The following is a 20,117-nucleotide window of genomic DNA, read 5'->3' as shown; positions in this document are numbered from 1 at the left end:
GGCCGTACTGAGTGAGTTAAAGCGTTGGACTTTGAGGGTCTTGGGTCGGAATCTCAGTAAAGGCGCCTGATGGGTAAAGGGTGGATATTTTTTTCCGATCTCCCAGGTCAACATATGTGCAGACCTGTTAGGTCCTGAACCCCCTTAATGTGTATACGCACGCAGAAGATCAAATGCGCACGTTAAAGATCCTGTAATTCATGCCAGCGTTCGTTCGGTTATCGAAACAATAACATACCAAGCATGCACACCCAGGAAACGGTCATACACAAAAAAATGTTGTATGTATGTATGAGCATATGCGTGAGTGACTGAAACCTGTTTTAATGACAAAGGAAACGAATGATGAGCGCCCGAATGGCTTCCGTCAGTCGGCACTACCCAGGTAGACAGCCTGTTGTGCAAATGACTCCGTGTTTGTAATGCGTTTAGATCTTGGTCTCCGACCGAAGATAGGCGCTATATAAGTATCCTTATCAAATACTTATAAGGATACTTATATAGCACACTATCCAGAAATCTGCTCTAGATGCTTTACAAAAAAAACAACAAAAAAAAAAACAACAAAAAAAAAACGCTTTTGTTAATATAAAACATTACATTACATCAATGTTACATACACACACACACCAAAATGTGACTACACACACACACATACACACACACAAACACACACACACACACACACACACACACACACACACACACACACACAGCATACATACATTTTAACATACATGTGTATCTAACAACTACCCTAACACATACGCACACATAGGCAGGCACAAACTTACATAAACACACGCACACACAATACACATTCATATAAATGCATGTAGTTATGTACACATACATATGTATACACACATAGTCAAGCACAGCTAACGCAAAGGAAGTGGACCTGCCACAACTGAACTTATTGCTGGGGGGGAAGGTGAGTTTTGAGACGAGATTTAAAAGATGCGAGGGAATCAGAATGACAGAGGTTATCAGGGAGCTTGTTCCACGTCTTTGGCGATTGAAAAGAAAGCGATCTGTGTCCATAGGTCTTACTTCTGACGTGAGGTATCCTGAGAAGTCGAGTATCAGAGGAAGAACGGAGCTGGCGAGACGGGGTATAGATATGGAGGAGTTCGGAAAGATACTTGGGGCCAGATCCGTTGACTGCAGAAAAGGTCAGAGTGGATAGCTTATAGTCTATTCGATCAGAAACAGGCAACCAGTGGAGAGACTGAAGGAGAGGAGAAACATGGTTGAATTTAGAAGCTCTGCAAACGAGTCTGGCAGCGTTATTCTGAATTCGTTGGAGTCTGTCTAACAGATAGTTGGGAAGGCCGGCCAAAAGAGAGTTGCAGTAATCCAATCTTGAGAGAACCAGAGAGCATACAAGTGTCTTGCTTGCATCGGTTGAGAGATAGTGGCGGATAGAGCTGATTCTACGCAGTTCCAAATAGGCAACTTTACAGATATTCGAAATGTGCTGTTGGAAGGAAAAAGACTGGTCTAGAATTACACCAAGACTGCGAACAGAAGTAGAAAGTGAAACAGGTGTGCTATTGATCAGAACAGAGTCAGGAAAGGAAGGATGCTGACGAAACTTCTTTGGACAGGTTATCATAAATTCAGTCTTATCATCATTTAGTTGCAGCTTGTTGAGAGTCATCCAGCCCATTAGGCCAGCAATGCACTCCTGTGTTTGAGTCACCAGTGCATCTAATTCAGCTATGGAAGCCGACTGATATTCTTACTATTGATAACAATAATGAATATGTGTTGAACGCTTTCCTTCCTAGAATGGAGCACATAGGTGCTTTACATGTATCCATATCATCATCACCACCACCATCATCATCATCATCATCATCAGATCGACGTACCGATGGGCCATGCCGGGATGGCCCCCAGGAACGCCCTCCACTGCACGTCCGTGAACTCCATGGTGAGGGCGAAGTAGGGCACGAGGTAGCCCCCGGCACTGAAGCCCGCGCCGAACCTGGTAATGATGAAGAAGATCCAGTTGGGCGAGAAGGCATTGGCCAGACTGAACACTATCTCACCTGTCAACACACACACACACACACACACACAGGCGTTGTTGTTAACCCATGACATCCCCTACGTCTCGCGAAATGAAGACAACGAATCACATCGTCTTTAACTGGCAGCAGAGACTCATTTCTAAATTGTTGGCATCAGGTGAGTTCCTTTTTTTGTTAACCCATGACATCCCACGTCTCGCGAAATGACGACAATGAATCTTATCGCCTTTAAGTGGCAGCAGTGACTCATTTCTAAATCGCTGGCATCAGCTGGTGGGTTCTTTATGACTGAACTTTTTGTGCTTCGGCACTTCGAGGAACTGTTCCTGTATGGGCGCAATAGCCGAGTGGCTAAAGTAGTTGGACTTTCAATTTGAAGGTCCCGGGTTCGAATCCCAGTAACGGCGCCTGGTAGGCAAAGGGTGGAGACTTTTTTTCCGATCTCCTTGGTCAACACAAATGCAGACCTGTCATTGCCCGAACCCCTTCGTGTGTGTACGCAAGCAGAAGATCAAATACGCATGTTAGAGATCCTGTAATCCATGTCAGCGTTCGGTGGGTTATGGAAACGAGAACATACCCAGCATGCGCACCCCCGAAAACGGAGCATGGCTGCCTAAATGGCGGGGTAAATGATCAAAATGGTCACACACGTAAACTGATACATGTCAGTATGAGTGTGTATGTGTGTGTGACCGAATCCTAATTAAAATGACACAGGAAACGAATGTCGAGCACCCAGGTGGCAGCTGTCAGTCAGCTATACCCAGGTAAGCAGACTTTTGTGCAAATGATTCGTGTTTGTAAAATGCTTAGAGCTTGGTCTCCGACCGAGAATAGGTGCTACGTAAGTACTCATATCATCATCATCATCATCATTATCATTCAAACCTCCAGAGTTTACAGCCTTTAGTAGGCTTCTATGCCTTACTGATGCAGAAAGACCACAGAATATATAGTTTTCTCCTCCAAATCACCCTGCACACACACACACGCGCATTCATAATACTGTAGAAATCAGTGCTCTTTCCCTGCAGTCTATGCACATGTAATAACGTGAAAAACCATTTTGATGAGACGAATTTTGACACCAGAGAAATGTTCGGGCGCCGGGCTTAAAGGGTTAAATGCATAAACCTTTCCTTTCCTTTTTTTAAAATTCTTCTTCTTTACTAGGCGATGCAACATGTAAAAGCAGATCGTATGCAAGAAAGACATAAAAAAAAAGGGTTGCCATAATGATGGCATCAGTGCTTTGACATACCTTCAACATGGCTACACAGAAGCGGCAGACAGCGATCGACACATCAGTGCAGTGCTCAAATAACTTCTTGTTCATTCTTTTTTTTGTTTTGTTGTTGTTGTTTTTGTTTGTTTTTTATGTGTCTTTCTTTAACCCTCTGAATGCTGCCGACCTCGTCATTGAAGAGCCGTTGCATAATTATACTGAGGTAAGACTGAGCTTTCACAGGTCAAGATGCTGGTCACCATTCTTTACTGGGTCTTCCTCCCCTTGGGACTGCATTGCGTTTTTTTTTTTTGTTTTTGGTGGGGTTTTTTTGTGTTTTTTTTCTTTCTTTTTTTTTTCTTCTCCAAAATCAGTGACAGCACTTACAAATTGAACAAGAAGTCGTTCTTGCTCTTCAAATTCATACCAGGCTGGTTTTCTCTTTTTTTTTTCTTTTCCAAGGTTCAGAAGTCAAGGAGTTAAACTGCTGCGCCTTGTGTATTGTAAATTGGGTGCAAGGGGTGGGGTAGGAAGGATGAGAGAGACAGAGAGAGAGAGAGAGAGACAGAGAGAGAGAGAGAGAACACTGAACACTGAACACTGAAATATTTAATGTCGTCAGCTGTACAGCTCTAGTGACATAGTAGGTACAAATCAAAACAAACATTGTGCAAAACAGATAAAATGGAACAGAAATGGAAAACAGAGCTGAAGCAAAATAAACTACATAGGGATAAGCGGTACTTTAGCTTTAAAATGTCCATGTGGCAGGGGGTACTGTGCTTTTTTTTTCGTTCGTCTCCAAGGTTTTGGAAAGTACACAGGAAACAAAGTACATAATTATAATCCATATGATAATGAGAGAGAGAGAGAGAGAGAGAGAGAGAGAGGGAGGGAGAGAGAGAGGGAGAGACAACAAAAACAGAAACAAGAAATTTAATTGAACCAGACCATCTTCCTATAACAAGGTAGGGAGGGGAGGTGGGGGAGTGCAGGGCGCGGGGGGTGGGAGGGCGTTGGGGGGGGGGGGGCAGAGAGAGAGAGAGAGAAAGAGAGAGAGAGAACCAGGCGTGCCGAAGGAGGGAGGGGTGAAGGGGGTGTTGATATTTTTTGTACCTATCAACATGGCGATGGAGGTTTTACGCCGTCCCCACAGGTCTCCCAGCTGGCCAGCAGTGAGGGCCCCCAGCAGCACCCCCACCATCTGCACTGAGGTGATGGTGCTGCTGACCCACTTCTCCTCACACACCAGGGACCACTGCGACACACACACATCAGTCCAAACACACACACACACACACACACACACACACACACACACACACACACACACACACACACATCACTGGAGGTCATCATAACCATCATCATCATCGTAGTCATTATCATAATCCGCCACATAAAGATATATATATATATATGTGTGTGTGTGTGTGTGTGTGTGTGTGTGTGTGTGTGTGTGTGTGTGTGTGTGTGTGTGTGTGTGTGTATTCATGTGTATATAAGTACACATGAAGAATAAACAAGTACATCTGTAGAATAAACCAGCAAGGCTCAAGAGGGAACAGTTCTGGATGGCGAAACTGAGGACAGTCTACCCTTTTGGTCTCAACACGCTACAGCTGGATATCTGAATTTATTTCGACCTGAAAGCTGTGTTTGACAATGACGATGGATCAGTTCCAGAGACAGAACGGTGTGAATGTTAACCTGTGTGAAAACAACAACTAGTACTACTACAACGACGACGACAATGACTACAACTACTACTACTACCACCACAACTACCACAACTACTACCACCTCCATGACTATTACAGCAACAACAACCACTACTACGACGACGACGATGACAACGACAGCGACGATGATGACAACGATGACCGCTACAAGTACTACTGATTGTGGGTGTGGAGGTAACGCTGGTGCTGATTATGGTGATAGATGTCCTACTATTCTAGTTCATTCAGTTGTTTATTTTCTTTTCTTTTATCTTTTTTATTTTTTTATTTTTTTATTTTTACATTTTTTCATCAATTAATCATAGATGTAAACTTCAACCCTTTCCCTTTCTTTCCCCTCATCAGTACTTTTCTTAGATGCCTCTCTTTTTGTAATACAGCCCATTGTTCTCAGCGATTTGATTGTTTATAATTGTAACCCCCCCCCCTCCACACACACACACACACACACACACACACACACACACACCTCCATTTTTTTTCCTTATTTATTTATCTATTTGTTTTTTCTCTTTTTTTTCTTGTTATTTTTTTAATCCATTTTTTTAAATTCTATTATTATTATTATTATCATTATTATCATCATCATTCTTAATCTTCTTTTGATTATCTCTTCCCTGTATATATATATATACCTAAGCCCATATGTCTTAGCTAATGGAGGACGCAACAATAAACAGTCTTGGTTAATCTTTTATATATACGGGCAGACAGACAGACAGACAGACAGACAGATAGATAGATAGATAGATTACATCTACTTATAGTGGGTATATGAAAGTGTGAACAGCAATGCCTCCGTCCCGGCCCCCATCCTCACCATCAGCCCCCCTTCCCTGCCCCCCTACACACACACACACACACACACACACACACACACACACACACACACACACAAGGAGGATCAGAAGAGACAGGTAGGATGTCAAACTGCCGCTTTGACAGACAGAAACACCAGACAACCTGAAAACACAGAACTGGCAGCCCAACAGACCAACAGATCAACACACACACACACACACACACACACACACACACACACACACACACACACACACACACACACACACACACACACACACACACACACACACACACACACGCACGCACGCACGCACGCACACACACAAACTCACCGTGTTAACAATCGTATTCTTATCATCAGCAAACACAAAGGAGGAGCAGGTGGTTCCGTTGAGAGAGCAGGCTTTGTACGTCGGGTCGCTCACGCTGCGCCGCGCTTCCCACCACGCTTCCGTGACGTCACTTCCGTTTCCGCTTCCGCCGGAAGTGGCAGCGCACCAGAAGTCCGGTGTGACTCCAGCGAACGACATGTAGAGGAAGACGCCAGCTGCGCAGGCCTTACTTCCGAAGCCCACCCCCCAGACGAAGAACTGAAAAGGCCCATGGCCGCCGATGCACTCCACCAGATTCTCCAGACCTGCCTCGTCGCCCTCCACGGGGCTTTTGTCGGGCGCTGGGTCAGACGCGTTGCTGATGTCAGAAGGTACCGCGTTCCGTTTCTTTTCGGCCTTTATCATTTTGCCCCTGAAGGAAATAAAAGGGGAAACAAACAAAAATGAACTAAATAAGTTGCATAATAAAGGTAAGTAAACTGAAAAGAAGAGCTCAAGAAAGTAAATTGAATAAGTTGTACAAAAGCGCGTCCTGCGAAGATCTCTTCCTCTCCGGGGGAAGAGTGAATTCCGTAGTCTCACCTCCACGCCACGTCAGTGTGGGTGTTCCTTCAGTGGGACACGGGGCAGGATGGACACGACTTGTCATGACTGGCGCGATAACAAAACTAGATCTCGGCCTCTCCACTCACGGAGGGTCGCAGGCTAGACCAATCATGATGGAGGAGGTCCTGCCACCCCCCCTACCCCCCCCCCCCCCCCTCCTCCCCTACCCCAAACGTGCGGCATACAGGCCCACAGGAATGTGGACATGCCCTGATGCCCACGAACCAGACCCCCAGCTATGGTTTACAGGCGAACAAGTAAAAACATTAAAGCACAAAGGTAGAAATAAAATAAATTCACTGCATGTAGGTATAGATACAAACTTCACGGAAAAAGCATGATTTTTGTCTTTTTTTAGCTGGTTATTAGAAAAGAAAAAAAAGTAAGCTTTGTGGGCCTATTGTTTGTGGAGCAGAAGTTCTCGTATGTTTGATTTGAAGGAACGTAATGAATCGCACGTCTTAATGAACGAAGGAAGAAAGTTCCAAGCAGATGGTCCAAAAGATGCAAAACTAGATTTGTACAAATCGATGCGCACACGAGGCAGAATATAATTATCTGAATCGTAACGCTCTGATGCCTGTTGAACAAGGTCACTGAGGTATGGTGGTGACATGTTTTTGTGTACTTTGAACATAAGGACCATTTTATTGTAGTCGAATTGCTTGTATAGTGGTAATATTTCCAGTTTTGTTAATTTTTCATCTGTTGATAGGGAGTGGTCTGGTAAAATAAATTTAGCTGCTCGTCTATGCAATGAGTTAACTTTGTTTAGCTCGTTGTGACTGGCATTGCTCCAGACTGTAGATGCATAATTGACATGAGAGAGACAGTGTGCCCCGAAAAATAATTTTTCTGGTTTGAGTATCGACGTAATATCTAAGTTTATTGAGTAAGAACAAATTGCGGGCTAATTGTTTGCATACATGGTTGATATGAGCTTGCCAGTTCAGTTCTTTATCAATAATTATCCCAAGAACGCGGTGCTCACAAACTTGTTCAATTGAGTTCTTGTTTACCTCGAGCTTTAAAATGAGAGGTTTACATTGGTGTTTCTGTCTGGATGTCAATGCCATACTTTTTGTTTTGTGTGGGTTAAGTTCCATGTGGTTTTGATAACACCAGTCTGAAATGTCGTTTATTCCCTGTTGTAGAGATGATTCTACAAGATCAATGGCGGTGTCACTACAATGAAGGGAACTGTCATCAGCGAACAGATCGCAGATGACATTGCTAGGTGATATATGCATCGGCAAGTCGTTAATATAGACGCAAAAGAGTAGGGGCCCAAGAACAGAGCCTTGCGGAACACCACGATCTGCATGACCTTCAGAAGAATACGAGCCGTCTAAGTAAACACGATTTGTTCTGTTTTCCAGGTAAGACCGGAAGAAGGAAACAGTTGCCTTGTTTTGAGTATACTCAGTCAGGTTTTTTTTATCAGTATTCTGTGATCAACAAGATCGAAAGCCTTCTTTAAATCTAGAAAGACTGTTCCAGTGATTGATTTTGTTTTGGTTGACTGCAGATAACCACGTATCACAAAGCCTGGGTTTAAGCTGTGTGACAGGAGTGGTAACGCCGAAAGCCGGACTGAAGGGGATGAAAAAGGTTATTTTGCTCCATATGTTTCATAAGGTGCTTGTGGACGTGCTTTTCGAGAGGCTTGGACACTACTGATAGTAGGTATATCGGTCTTAAGTTGTTGAGATCTGTGATATCGTTTGACTTTGGCAGTGGAATTACTTTTGCTGATTTTAGCGCAGATGGAACGTTGTTTTGTTCGATGCACAAGTTGTAAATGTATGTAAGGGAGTCTACTATGTAGGGTAGAGCAAGCTTGAGAACAGATGCATTTAAATTGTCTGGACCCATTGCTTTCGTATTCTTTAGATTTGAGATTAAGGAACCAACTTCATGAACAGCAAGTGGAGGGATAGCAAATGAGGTACTGGATTTAAGACGCTCTTGACAAAATGTTTGTAGCGACGGAGGAGTAATGTAACATTCTGAAGGAAGGTAGTTTGCAAATGTTTGTGCTGATTTAGCTATGTTTAAAAAATGGTCGTTGAGAGTATCCTTTGTCCACACAGTGGCGACAGCATTTGTCTTCTTTTTATGCTTATCGGTAATTTCATTAACAGCACGCCATAATGTTGCCGTGTCTCTGTTATTGCTGATAAGTTTTTTTCAAAATGATCTGACTTTGTTTGTTTAACTAAATCTTTCACTTTATTTCATTGCTTTTTGTATTCAGTCTCTTTCCCAGCAGCATCTAACGCATCTCTAAGTGCCATAGCTTTGATAAGATCTTGCGTCAACCAGTTCGGAAGTGTTTTGTGTTTTACTCTCCTTGTCCGAAGAGGAGCATGTCTGTCAACAACTGCAAGAAAGGTTTCATACCATACTGTTAATGCTTGCGCTGGGTCCACAGTCCTGAATACTTATTGGAAGGGTGCCAAGCTCAAATCAAGAAAGAATGCAGCGGAACTGAAATTTTTGAAAGAGCGGTATTGGATCGTTGTGTGACCCTTGTTTTGTTTCCGAGGAAGTTTACAAGACCATGTACAGAGAACGGGGCAATGGTCACTGATGCTTTTGTTGGACACTGTGATATCGCATACCAGATCTTTGTTATTTGTGTAAATATGGTCGAGTAGTGTGAATGACGTTTTCGTGATTCTGGTTGCATTGTGAATGAGTTGATGCAATCCAAAGAGAGTAGTAGTTGATTCCCATGCAGGTTGTGGTTTAAATAGATTAATGTTGAAATCTCCTAGCAGAATGACATTTTGTTTACGTTTATAAACATTGTCCATCATTTTTACAAAGTCATCATACCAAGGAAACTTAGCTGAAGGATTTCTATACAGAAATCCTACGAGGAGAGGGGTGGACTTAGAAGGTTTGACCTGTAACCACATGCATTCCACATTGTTGGTTTCCAAGTCATGTCGTCTCTTTGTAAAGCGTGAAATATTTTGATGAATATATATTCCTAGTCCTGTTTCACCAGAGTGATTTGCATCACGTCGTATGAAGTTATAGTTAGATATGGATAAGGCCTCGTCTGTGAAACGGGAATCAAGGCGCGTTTCGCTGAGCCCGAGTATATCAATAGGAGGAGAATCATTTAGTAGCATGCATTTATCATGAAGCGAGAGAGAGAGAGATACAGACAGACAGAGAGAGAGACAGAGAGAGAGAGTTTAGATCTGTAGTATACCCTATCTAGGAGGTAAAAAAACAAACAAAAAAAGAAAAGAAAAAAACAAAACAAAACAGGTTATACAATAACTAAGCAAGAACACACGGCTGCAAAACAACTACTGGATCATATGACAGTGGTCGGCAAAATGTGCATCAGTATATCTAAAAGGTGACAGTTTGCTATACCATTGAAACAATCTTTGAAAAAGATATTAGTCTCAATATTCCCACGTCATGATTTGGTTGTCTGTTTTCCATAACTGTTTGGTGCATATTTGCTTATTTACCTGCTCGCTTTTCTGTTCGTCAAAATATCACATTTTCCATTTCTTCTTTTTTCTTCTTTTTTTATATTAATTCTAAACCACAGTGATAACTGGGGAGTGAGAGGTGACAGAGGGAGGGAAGTGGGGGGGGGGGGGGGGAGGCCAACATGCTAACCGGTAAAATAGACGCTAGAGCAATGCTATGAACTGACAAACACTCATCAATCAACATTAAAATCTCTCACACAAAGATATTGCCCATAGATATAGAAGCAGACAAAGACCTGTGCGTGAACATGAATATAACAATGAGACAGGAAAAAAAAAGAAAAGAAAGCAGCAGGAAAACAAACCGCTTGAATAACTTTTTTTTCTTTAAATCTGTAGGAGCAGTCAACTGGGTTTTAAACATCTATTATGTGAACTGTGACTGCGAACGATTAAACTTCTGTGGCATCGTCAAAAAAACGTTTGAAACATTAACATTTCTTACATGAATAGAATGGAATGGTAGAGAAAAGATGAGAAGAAAAAACACCTACAACCACCGCGTGTTGTTGTTGCGGTGAAATGTGATTACGAGCGATTAAACTTCTGTGGCATAGTCAAAAAAGAAAAAAAGTTGAAACATTTACATTTCTTATATGAATGATATAGACTGGTAGGAAAAACAACAAAAGAAAATAAACTACAACACCAAAAATCAAGTATAGTAGGGAAACGTTTTCACCCTGAGCAAATCTGTTCTGCAAGAAAGCTGAAGACACTGCGGTAGGCAAATACACCAGCACCAACACCAACACCAACACCAACACCCTCAACCACAGCACTGCCTAGAAAGCAAAGACGGGGGCCTCACCGTGTATGACTCTCTGGCTGACTGTGACCAGCTGACACAACCTGTTAACACTGTCTCGTTGAACGGGTGAATCATTTGGATGGTCAGGGATGATTCATCTCCGGTGTCACGATCCAGAATCGCCTCCCCCCCCCCCACCCCCCCCCCACCCTTCCCAATCCCCCCGCGCCCCCCACCCTCCTTTTCTATTTTCATCCTCTGGCCGAGTTAGTAGATCAGTTCTGTTGATTATTGCTAGGTTTGATAGGTCTTACAGTGACGATCGAGATTTGGAGAGGCGAGAGCGAGGGACACACATCTGACAACGCATCAAAATGCATGGGGGAGTTCTGTTCATGTGGTTCCTTACAGACTGGTGTTCAGTACTGCCGAATCGTAGCCCGCAAAGGTGGTTTTTTGTTGTTGTTGTTGTTGTTGTTGTTGTTATTGTTTGTTTGTTGTTGTTGTTTTGGTCTTGGGGGTTTTGGGGTTGGTTTTATTTGCGCGTTCCTGATAAAAGCAACAACAACAGCAACACTAACACAAACACCACCACCAACAACAAGAACAACAACATTAAAAACAACAACACCAACAACACTAATAATAATAATAATAATAATAATAATAATAATATTATTATTCTATTATCATTATCAACGATTAATGGAGGGATCTGGGATAGATAGACAGACAGATAGATAGACAGATAGATAGATAGATAGACAGATAGATAGACAGACATATATATAGATAGATAAATTCCAGTTCAGTCGCTCGAGGAGGCGTCACTCCGTACGGACAAATCCATATGAGCAACACCACATCTGCTAAGCAGATGCCTGACGAGCAGACGAGCAGAGGAAAACAAAACAAGATAAAATAGAATAAAATTAAACTGAATAAAATTAAACAAAACAAAATAAATAGATAACTAAATAAATAAACAAATAACTGAATATAATCAGAGCAATAAAACAGAAGTAAATTGATATATATATAGATAGATAGATAGATAGATAGATAGATAGATAGATAGACAGAGAGATAGAGAGATAGATAAGTAAATTATGATAAAATGATGATATCAATAATCATCATCATCCGAATAATCAAAAAAATCATAACAACAACAATAAGAAGAAGAAGAAGGAGAACATGAGGAAGATAAATATGAATAATGATGTGGATATTGATATGTATAAGAAAGAAAAAGAGAATGAAACACACACATGCACAGATGTACGCACGCATATACACACGACAGCTCAGATTATCTTCCGATTCACGGCGGCTACTGGCTCCCCGTGTTAAATCCCAATCCTTCAGTGATTCTTCCTTTTCTAATCCAGCACCATCTGTCTGGAACAGTTTACCTGACGATCTTTGCCACTCTCCCTCATTTCAATCTTTTAAAACTGGTCTGAAAATCTTTTTGAAACCGCCTATGCATAGACCTTCCATACCTTTCCAGTGACATTCAGTTATAACCCATGCAGACACGCTAGACGCCACGTTCATGGCATAGAGATCTTTTCCTACCCCTCTTGAGGCAAATCGGTGGCAGTATGTTTGTGTGTGTGTGAGTGTGTGTGTGTGTGTGTGTGTGTGTGTGTGTGTGTGTGTGTGTGCGCGCGCGCGCGCGCGCGTACGTATGCGTGATGAGAGCTCTGCACGTGTGCGTGTGCATGGGTATGTTTTATGTGTGTATGTGCGTGCGTGCGTGCATGCGTGCGTGTGTGTGTGTGTGTGTGTGTGTGTGTGTGTGTGTGTGTGTGTCACAGATCCTTGCGAAAGCATTTACAAATGTAAACTGGGCCGACGCAACACGTGTGTGTGTGTGTGATCATGTCATATTATGTGTTCTTTTTATGTGTTGCGTCGACCCAGTGAACATTTGTAAATGCTTTCGCTAGGATCTGTGACACTGCACATTGGTTTTCAGGTCTGTTGTGCATCCTCTCTCTCTGTGTCTGTCTGTCTGTCTGTCTGTCTCCCTCTGTGTGTGTATGAGTGAGTGAGTGAGTGTGTGTGTGTGTGTGTGTGACTAGTACGTGACAACTCATGTGCACTCATCATTATCATCATCATCGTCGTTGTCATTAATAGTACTAGGAGCAGCAGCAGCAGCAGTAGTAGTAGTATTGCTTTTTTGTACTTTTCATCTTTGTCAATGACAAAATGAAAGAATTTTCATCAGATGTGGGTGCAGTAGTATAACACGTAATAAGCATCATACAAGCATCGGCATGGCTTTGTTGACACTTTGCTCATTTTATGTTTGTCGGGCAACACAACGGGAAAACAAAAGAACACCAATCATATGATGACGTCAACAAAGAGACATGAGACATCATCAGTGCATCATGACATGACCTCTACTTGGTAATATAGTTGGGCATAATATACTTAATATACTTGATGTATCCAAGTGTATTACGAGTGTCGCACAATCCACAATTTTCATCAAACCTCTAATTGGAAATATAGTAAGGCATAACATACTTGGTGTATCCAAATACGGGAATGTATGAATGCACATACACAAACAGTTTTAGGAGTGTCGCACAATCCACAATTTTCATCAAACTGTAAGTGAGGAAAGGCTAAAATCAGTCATTTTAAACACTGTGAACAGACATAATAAATAATAATAATAAATAATAGTTATTATATTTAAACAGCGCTGAATCTTGTGCAGAGACAAATCAAAGCGCTTTCGCGCCAGTCATTCACACGCATGCATAACTCTAAAACTGGAAAAACTGATGACAAGGCAGAGGAAGGAAAGGGAGGCTATTTTGGGAAGAGGTGTATTTTAAGACCAGACTGAAAGAGCTGAGTGCAGAGACCTGACGAAGAGAAAGAGGAAGTTCATTCCAATTGCAAGGTCCAGAGACAGAGAAAGAACGGCGGCCAACAATCGTGTGTCTGAATCTAGGTATGCGTAAACAGAGTGGATCCGAAGCCGATCGTAGAGAGCGAGATGGAGCGTAGAGGTGAAGGCAGCCACAGAGATAGGGAGGGGCAGATTTGTGAATACATTTATAACTAGAGTGCTGATCTTGTACTTTATTCTGTGTGAGACAGGTAGCCAGTTGAGATGTTGCAAAAGAGGAGCGATGTGCTTAGATCTTTTCTTTCCGAGGACGAGTCGGGCAGCAGAGTTTTGTATGCGCTGAAGGGACTGAATGGATGAAGCAGGCAAACCAGACAATAGAGAGTTACAGTAGTCAAAGCGAGAGAGAATGAGAGAAACGATAAGTTTAGATGTTGCGTCAGTGGACAGATATTTCCGGACGGAACTGATGCGCCACAATTGACAGTAGCAGGATTGACATGTCTGACTGATAATTTTTTGCATGGACAGTGTACTGTCAAGGACAACGCCGAGGTTCCTGACTGAATTGGAAAGAGGGATGGATGTACTGCCAAGTTTGATTGTGTCAGTTATGATGGAAGATAGTTTTTGTTTAGTTCCTACTATCATTGCTTCCGTTTTGTCCGCGTTCACTTGTAGCTTATTTAGAGTTTGTATGTACAGGAAACAGTTGAATGTTTCTTGCAAGAGCGACGACAATTTTTCACGTCACGGGTATCACTCTTCTGGAGTTGAGTGTCATCAGCATAAGAAAAATGACTGACATTATGGCGGTTGATAATTTCAGTGAGAGGAGCAATGTACAGTGTGAAGAGTACTGGGCCTAAAACAGATTTTGTGGGACTCCATGTTCGATTTTAACAAGTTCAGACTGGAAATTATCAACAATGACAGACTGGAATCGATCAGTGAGATAAGATTTGAACCAGTCCAGAACAGTGCCGTTGATACCAAATGTAGAATGAAGACGGGAAAGAAAGATTGAATGGTCTATTGTGTCAAAGGCGGCTGACAAGTCGAGAAGAGTGAGAAGGGATTTTTTTTTTCCTGAGTCAGACGCTAGCAGTAGTTTATTCAGGATGTGGAGGAGAATGGTTTCGGTGCTGTGGTCAGCGCGATAGGCAGACTGAAATGCGTGGATAAGACTGTTGAAACAAATGTGGTTGTTGAGCTGCTTCAGGACAGCTTTTTCAAGGAGTTTGGACAGAAATGCAAGATTAGAGACTGGTCGATAGTTTTTTTTTCAAAATGTTTACGTCAAGGCTGGGTTTCCTCAGAAGAGGCCGGCGATTGTAGTTTTGAAAGTGGATGGAAACGTTCCAGTGAGGAGGGATGAGTTAACAATATTGGTGATTGTGGGGAGGAGCTGTGAGACACACTGGGAAAAGACCGAGGCTGGTATAGGATCGAGCTCACAGGAGTTTACTGTCATTTGTTTCAGGATTTCATGGACTTCTATTTCAGTCAATGGATTAAAGGAATGGAGAGGAGTGCCGTTGAATTGAGGATCAGAATGAGCAGGTTGGAAAGGCGTTTGGTGTAAGATGGTACTAATATTTTGGACTTTTAAAAAGAAAGTGAAGAAGACATTAGGGAGTTCAGATAAGTGTAGGCAGACAAGGGGAGGTGTGTGTGGGGGGGGGGGGGGGGGGCGTGGGGGGAGGCGAGGGGGGGCAGGGGGGCAACGGGGGGGGGGGGGGGGGGGGGGGCAGGGGCAGGTAGTGTTAAGAGAAACTGGAAACTGGGCGTTTATGAGGTAGTTCACAGTATTTGTACATACGAGCTTGAGTCAGTACCAGTTTCCGTTAACTGTAGAATTTGCGTGCATAATAGGATATGTGTTTCACTGTAGGATTTTAGGAACTCGTGTGTACATTGATTTACCGAAACGGGAGGCGCGTTTCTTACACGCTAGTTAAGCAAGGCCAGGTAGCCTTCAGAGCAACCGCGAGGTAAGGTAAAATCTACCACCTGCCTTGCATTCGTTGCGCATGAACTCTTCGACAGTTACTTTCCCGCCACTAGTACGCAAGCGTGCAAGCGAATTGATTAAGAAAGACGTCTGAGGTTTAGTGAGAAAGTGACGAACGGAAGTGTTGCGATCGATGGTTTTTAACACTCCATGCAGAACGGACAGAGACTGCGAAAAATTAAGGAAGAAAATGGGTGGTGGCATATGCCTTTCCTTCAATGAGAAGTGGCGCAACAGTGCGAAAGTGTGCGTGAGAAAAGCAGTTGTGTACACAGGAACTTGAATTTTTAACAGTGTCCCTGAGACCTCGGTAACCGCCACTTGAGTTCGACCGTAGATTTCTGACAGCGGTGTAAGCCCCAGTTTTTGGCCAGGCATCAGCTGCCCGTGCAGGAAAGACGATCGCCGCTGTCTCAGTTTCAGTTTTGTTTCAGTTTCTCAAGGAGGCGTCTCTGCGTTCGGACAAATCCATATACGCCACACCACATCTGCTAGGCAGATTCCTGACCAGCAGCATAACCCAACGCGCTTAGTCAGGCCTTGAGTGCATGATTATATGTATGTGTGTACCTATCAGAGTGGATTTCTTCGACATAATTTTGCCAGAGGACAACACTCGTTGCCATGGGTTCTTTTTCAGTGCGCCAAGTTCGTGCTGCGACATAGGACCTCGGTTTATCGTCTCATCCGAATGACTAGACGCTCAGTTTGATTTTCCAGTCAGACTTGGAAGAAAGGGCAAGAGCGGGATTCGAACCCACACCCTCACGGACTCTCTATATTGGCAGCTGAGCGTCTTAACCGCATTATGCGCGACCTTCAGCTCATCTCTGCCGACGCCCCGTGTTTTGTTGTTGGAGATTGTAACCGCTGTGACTTTGAAAATTAAACCTTGTCTTCTTTTGAACAGTATATTACTAGCTGCAACCTACTCGACAAGACGATCAATATATGTTATGGGAACATATACCTACATAATGTAATGCTTACACATCTGTCCCCTCCTTTCCCTACAACTGCTGGGCTTAGACGTTGATTGGAAGCTCATTCTTCGGGTGGTCAGCTTTCTTCTCAGTAGAACTCAGTCCAGTCTGTCCGTTTTCAGTCTGTCCATTCTTCTCAAAACTCTGCCAGTACCTCAAGGCAGGGTGCTGTCCCCTGTCCTATAATGGCGAAATACACTATACACGAATGACTGCACAGGTACGGAGGAAACCCATGTCATAAAATATTCTGACAACTCAGCTACTGAAGATCTGTCCAACTCTGATGCTACTTACTGTAATGAAATTAAGGAGTTTTGTTTCTGGTGTGAGGAAAACTGTTTGGATCTTAACGTTTTGAAAACAAACGAATATGTGTGTGTATATATATATATATATATATATATATATATATATATATACATGTGTGTGTGTGTGTGCATGATAAAAACCCTGTTGTGCAATAGCATGGCCGATGAATATTGGTGGACATGACTGTGTCCAATCTTCGGAGCTGCGATGACAATCCGTTAGTCATATCCCAGCTGTGCCAGTGTATGGTAGCACTTGTGCTCACAGTTAATATTACCAGTCACAACTGCTGTTGTTGTTCTTTATGGGTAATCTTTATTCAGAAAAACAAAATAAAAATATATAAGTTACAGTTTCAGTTTCTCAGGGGGGGAGTGTGTTCGGACAAAATTTATAAAGACTACACCACATTTGCTAGGTAGATACCTGACAGTAGCATAACCCACCGCGCTAGGTTTTGACTGCATGTCCTCCTCCCTTCCCCAAGTCATGCCTACGCAAGAACACGCTGGGGTGATGAAATGTAACAGCAGGTACGTCATCTGTAGGGAACATCTGGTGAAGGGCAAAGGTTTCTGCAGCAACACCACCGGAGAAATTTTCAGCATCAGACATAGCATGACTTGCAGGTCTTCAAACATCATATTCCTGCTCTTCTGTCAGCAGTGTCGTGGGGCCCAGTATGTAGGAGAAACAAGAAATGCACTAAGAAGAACACGTTTCTACCTCTACAGGACACACATCCTACAGAACACCGGCACCCGTGTCACCGGACACTGAAATGCAAAAGGTCATTCACTGCGTGACATGAGGTGTATGCCCACAGAGCAGGTCCTCACAGACAACCACGCTCACAGACACACAAGGGAAGAGTTCTGGATCCGCAAACTCAGGACGTTCTATCCTCAAGGCCTCAACACTCACTAATTCTCAGGACAGGTCAGGGAGAAAGAGAAAGGGAGAAAAGGCAGAGGTGGGGCCGTGGGGTGGGGAGGGGGGTGAAGTGGGGGGTAGGTGGAGAAGAAAAGAAAAAACAAGAGAGGCAAGGCCTTCAAGACTCACTTGATACACTTTTAAAAAAAATCTAATCGTTAAAATGTGTTATGTATTTGTTATCATAAAGCTTCCAGTTTAAAAAAAAAAAAAAGAAGAAGAAAAAAGTCCTGACGGCAGATTCGAACCCCACGTGTTCGGGTGTGAAGAAACTGTCTTACCCAATACACTATCGTGGCTCTTAAACTGACGTTCAAAAATTTAACATTTAAACATGCTTTTTTATGAGCGATAAATCGATTGCGGTATTCGCTGTGAGAACGCTGTTTAAATACTATCATTCTGGTGTATCTTGGGCATTCAAAAAATCTTTAAGGGCAATTAAAAATTCTTTTTAAGTCCGCGGTAAAGGAGATTCATTCTAGTTTTATAGTTTTAAAGTTGATATGAAAATTGCGTATTTTGTCAAACTAATAACATGTAGAGTCAAGTACAAATACTTCTAAACGTCGTATGAAGTGAAAAGGACTTCATTTTAAGAAAAGTCAAGACTGGAAATTTTTACGTTTCATCAAGGGTATTGGTTTATTATTTTTAATTGTGAATTCCGACTGATTTTGTTGATGCTTTTATGGCAGTTTGGGGCATAATCCAGTAAGTGATGAGGCGTTTACAAATCTTTCTCTGAATAAATATTTAACGGTCTCCTTCTCAGTCCAACTTTCCATCACATGTTATCGTGTATTGTCGATTGAATATAGGATTGAACGGGCAGGTCAACAACTTGAAACAAAATGGCATCCTTCGCGTTCGCGAGGAATATGAGCACGCGCTTTGAATATGTATAAATATATATACATATGAATATTCTCGATCTCTCACACAGACACATAGGTACCAGCCTTTACATATATACACACTTAAATATTCTCGATTCTTCTCTCTCTCTCTCTCTCTCTCTCTCTCTCTCTCTCTCTCTCACACACACACACACACACACCTTTTTCACCGCCAGGTTTCTGTGTGAAAAAAAAAAAAAAAAAAAAAAATCTCCAACGCGAACATGTATTAGACTGGATGCTCTCAGCCACACAGTTTGGTTCGTGTCAAAAAGACACAACGGACTTGCTACACCAAACTCGGACATGGGGTTAGTCATTGTCCTATTGCCTGGGAAACTGGCTGCAGCTGTCAGGCTTCGTAACAGTGTGATAGATGGCCCTTTGAACATGGCCCCTTGATGTCGCCTGAAGTCAAAGGTTCAAAACGAGTCATTTTTAATCCGACAAAATCCTATTTTGGGTAGATGGAGACGCAAGGGAAAAACAGGCCGACATCCTCGAGACAATCAATCGCACTTAGAAGAAGAGAAAGACAAACAAACAAACAAACAAACAAAAAAGGGGGGGGGGGCTGTGGGGGTGGGGGGCACACACAGTGGAACCCTAGGAAAAGAAAACCTGCAGGGCCCACATGCACACACGCGAATAAACAATCAGCAATTCAATATAAGTAAAAACAACAACAACAACAAAATAAATAAAACACACACACACACACACACACATGCACATAGGAACTATATTACTTGAAGCGTTTAGTACTGTTATCCTGACGTAAGAAAAAAGTCGCCTATGGAAGCACAAAAATGGCGCACGCGCACACACACACACACACACACACACACCCATACACATTCTGCCAACATGTTTTAATTTCTGGTAAAGCATGAAAAAACAACAACAAACTAATGAACCTTTCATATCATCGTCATGTATCACTACAATATTTCATGTTTGAAAATGGACACTTTGCAACACTCACTTGCGATTCACAAAAAAGAAAATGTAGTTCCTAAATAATGCATAGGATCGAAGAAATGTGTTGTCAAATTTTTAAAAAAAATTACAA

At 42.6% G+C, this 20,117-nt stretch overlaps 1 protein-coding gene across 3 annotated transcripts in view; it reads right to left on the bottom strand.

Annotated features, from left to right (window-relative positions):
• The window catches only part of LOC143286911 (organic cation transporter protein-like), a 29,135-nt gene extending 17,926 nt beyond the window's left edge, over positions 1 to 11,209 (bottom strand). The window contains exons 1-4 of one of the 3 annotated variants that reach the window (XM_076594859.1): positions 11,087 to 11,209; positions 6,146 to 6,557; positions 4,384 to 4,525; positions 1,878 to 2,057 (exon numbers count right to left, since the gene is read on the bottom strand). In XM_076594859.1, coding sequence (XP_076450974.1) covers positions 1,878 to 2,057; positions 4,384 to 4,525; positions 6,146 to 6,550 — 727 coding nt within the window. In that variant the 5' untranslated portion in view covers positions 6,551 to 6,557; positions 11,087 to 11,209. Of the gene's footprint in view, positions 1 to 1,877; positions 2,058 to 4,383; positions 4,526 to 6,145; positions 6,558 to 6,727; positions 6,860 to 10,957 lie in introns of those variants that run through there. The other 2 variants (XM_076594858.1, XM_076594860.1) reach the window with 2 other exon arrangements.
• Positions 11,210 to 20,117: the final 8,908 nt, after the last annotated feature.

This window comes from Babylonia areolata, chromosome 10 (genome assembly GCF_041734735.1).
Source record: "Babylonia areolata isolate BAREFJ2019XMU chromosome 10, ASM4173473v1, whole genome shotgun sequence".
In the NCBI taxonomy this organism is placed as follows: domain Eukaryota; kingdom Metazoa; phylum Mollusca; class Gastropoda; order Neogastropoda; family Buccinidae; genus Babylonia; species Babylonia areolata.
The sequence above is the reverse complement of the archived record's forward strand: the minus strand, read 5'-3'. Positions and strand labels throughout refer to the sequence as shown.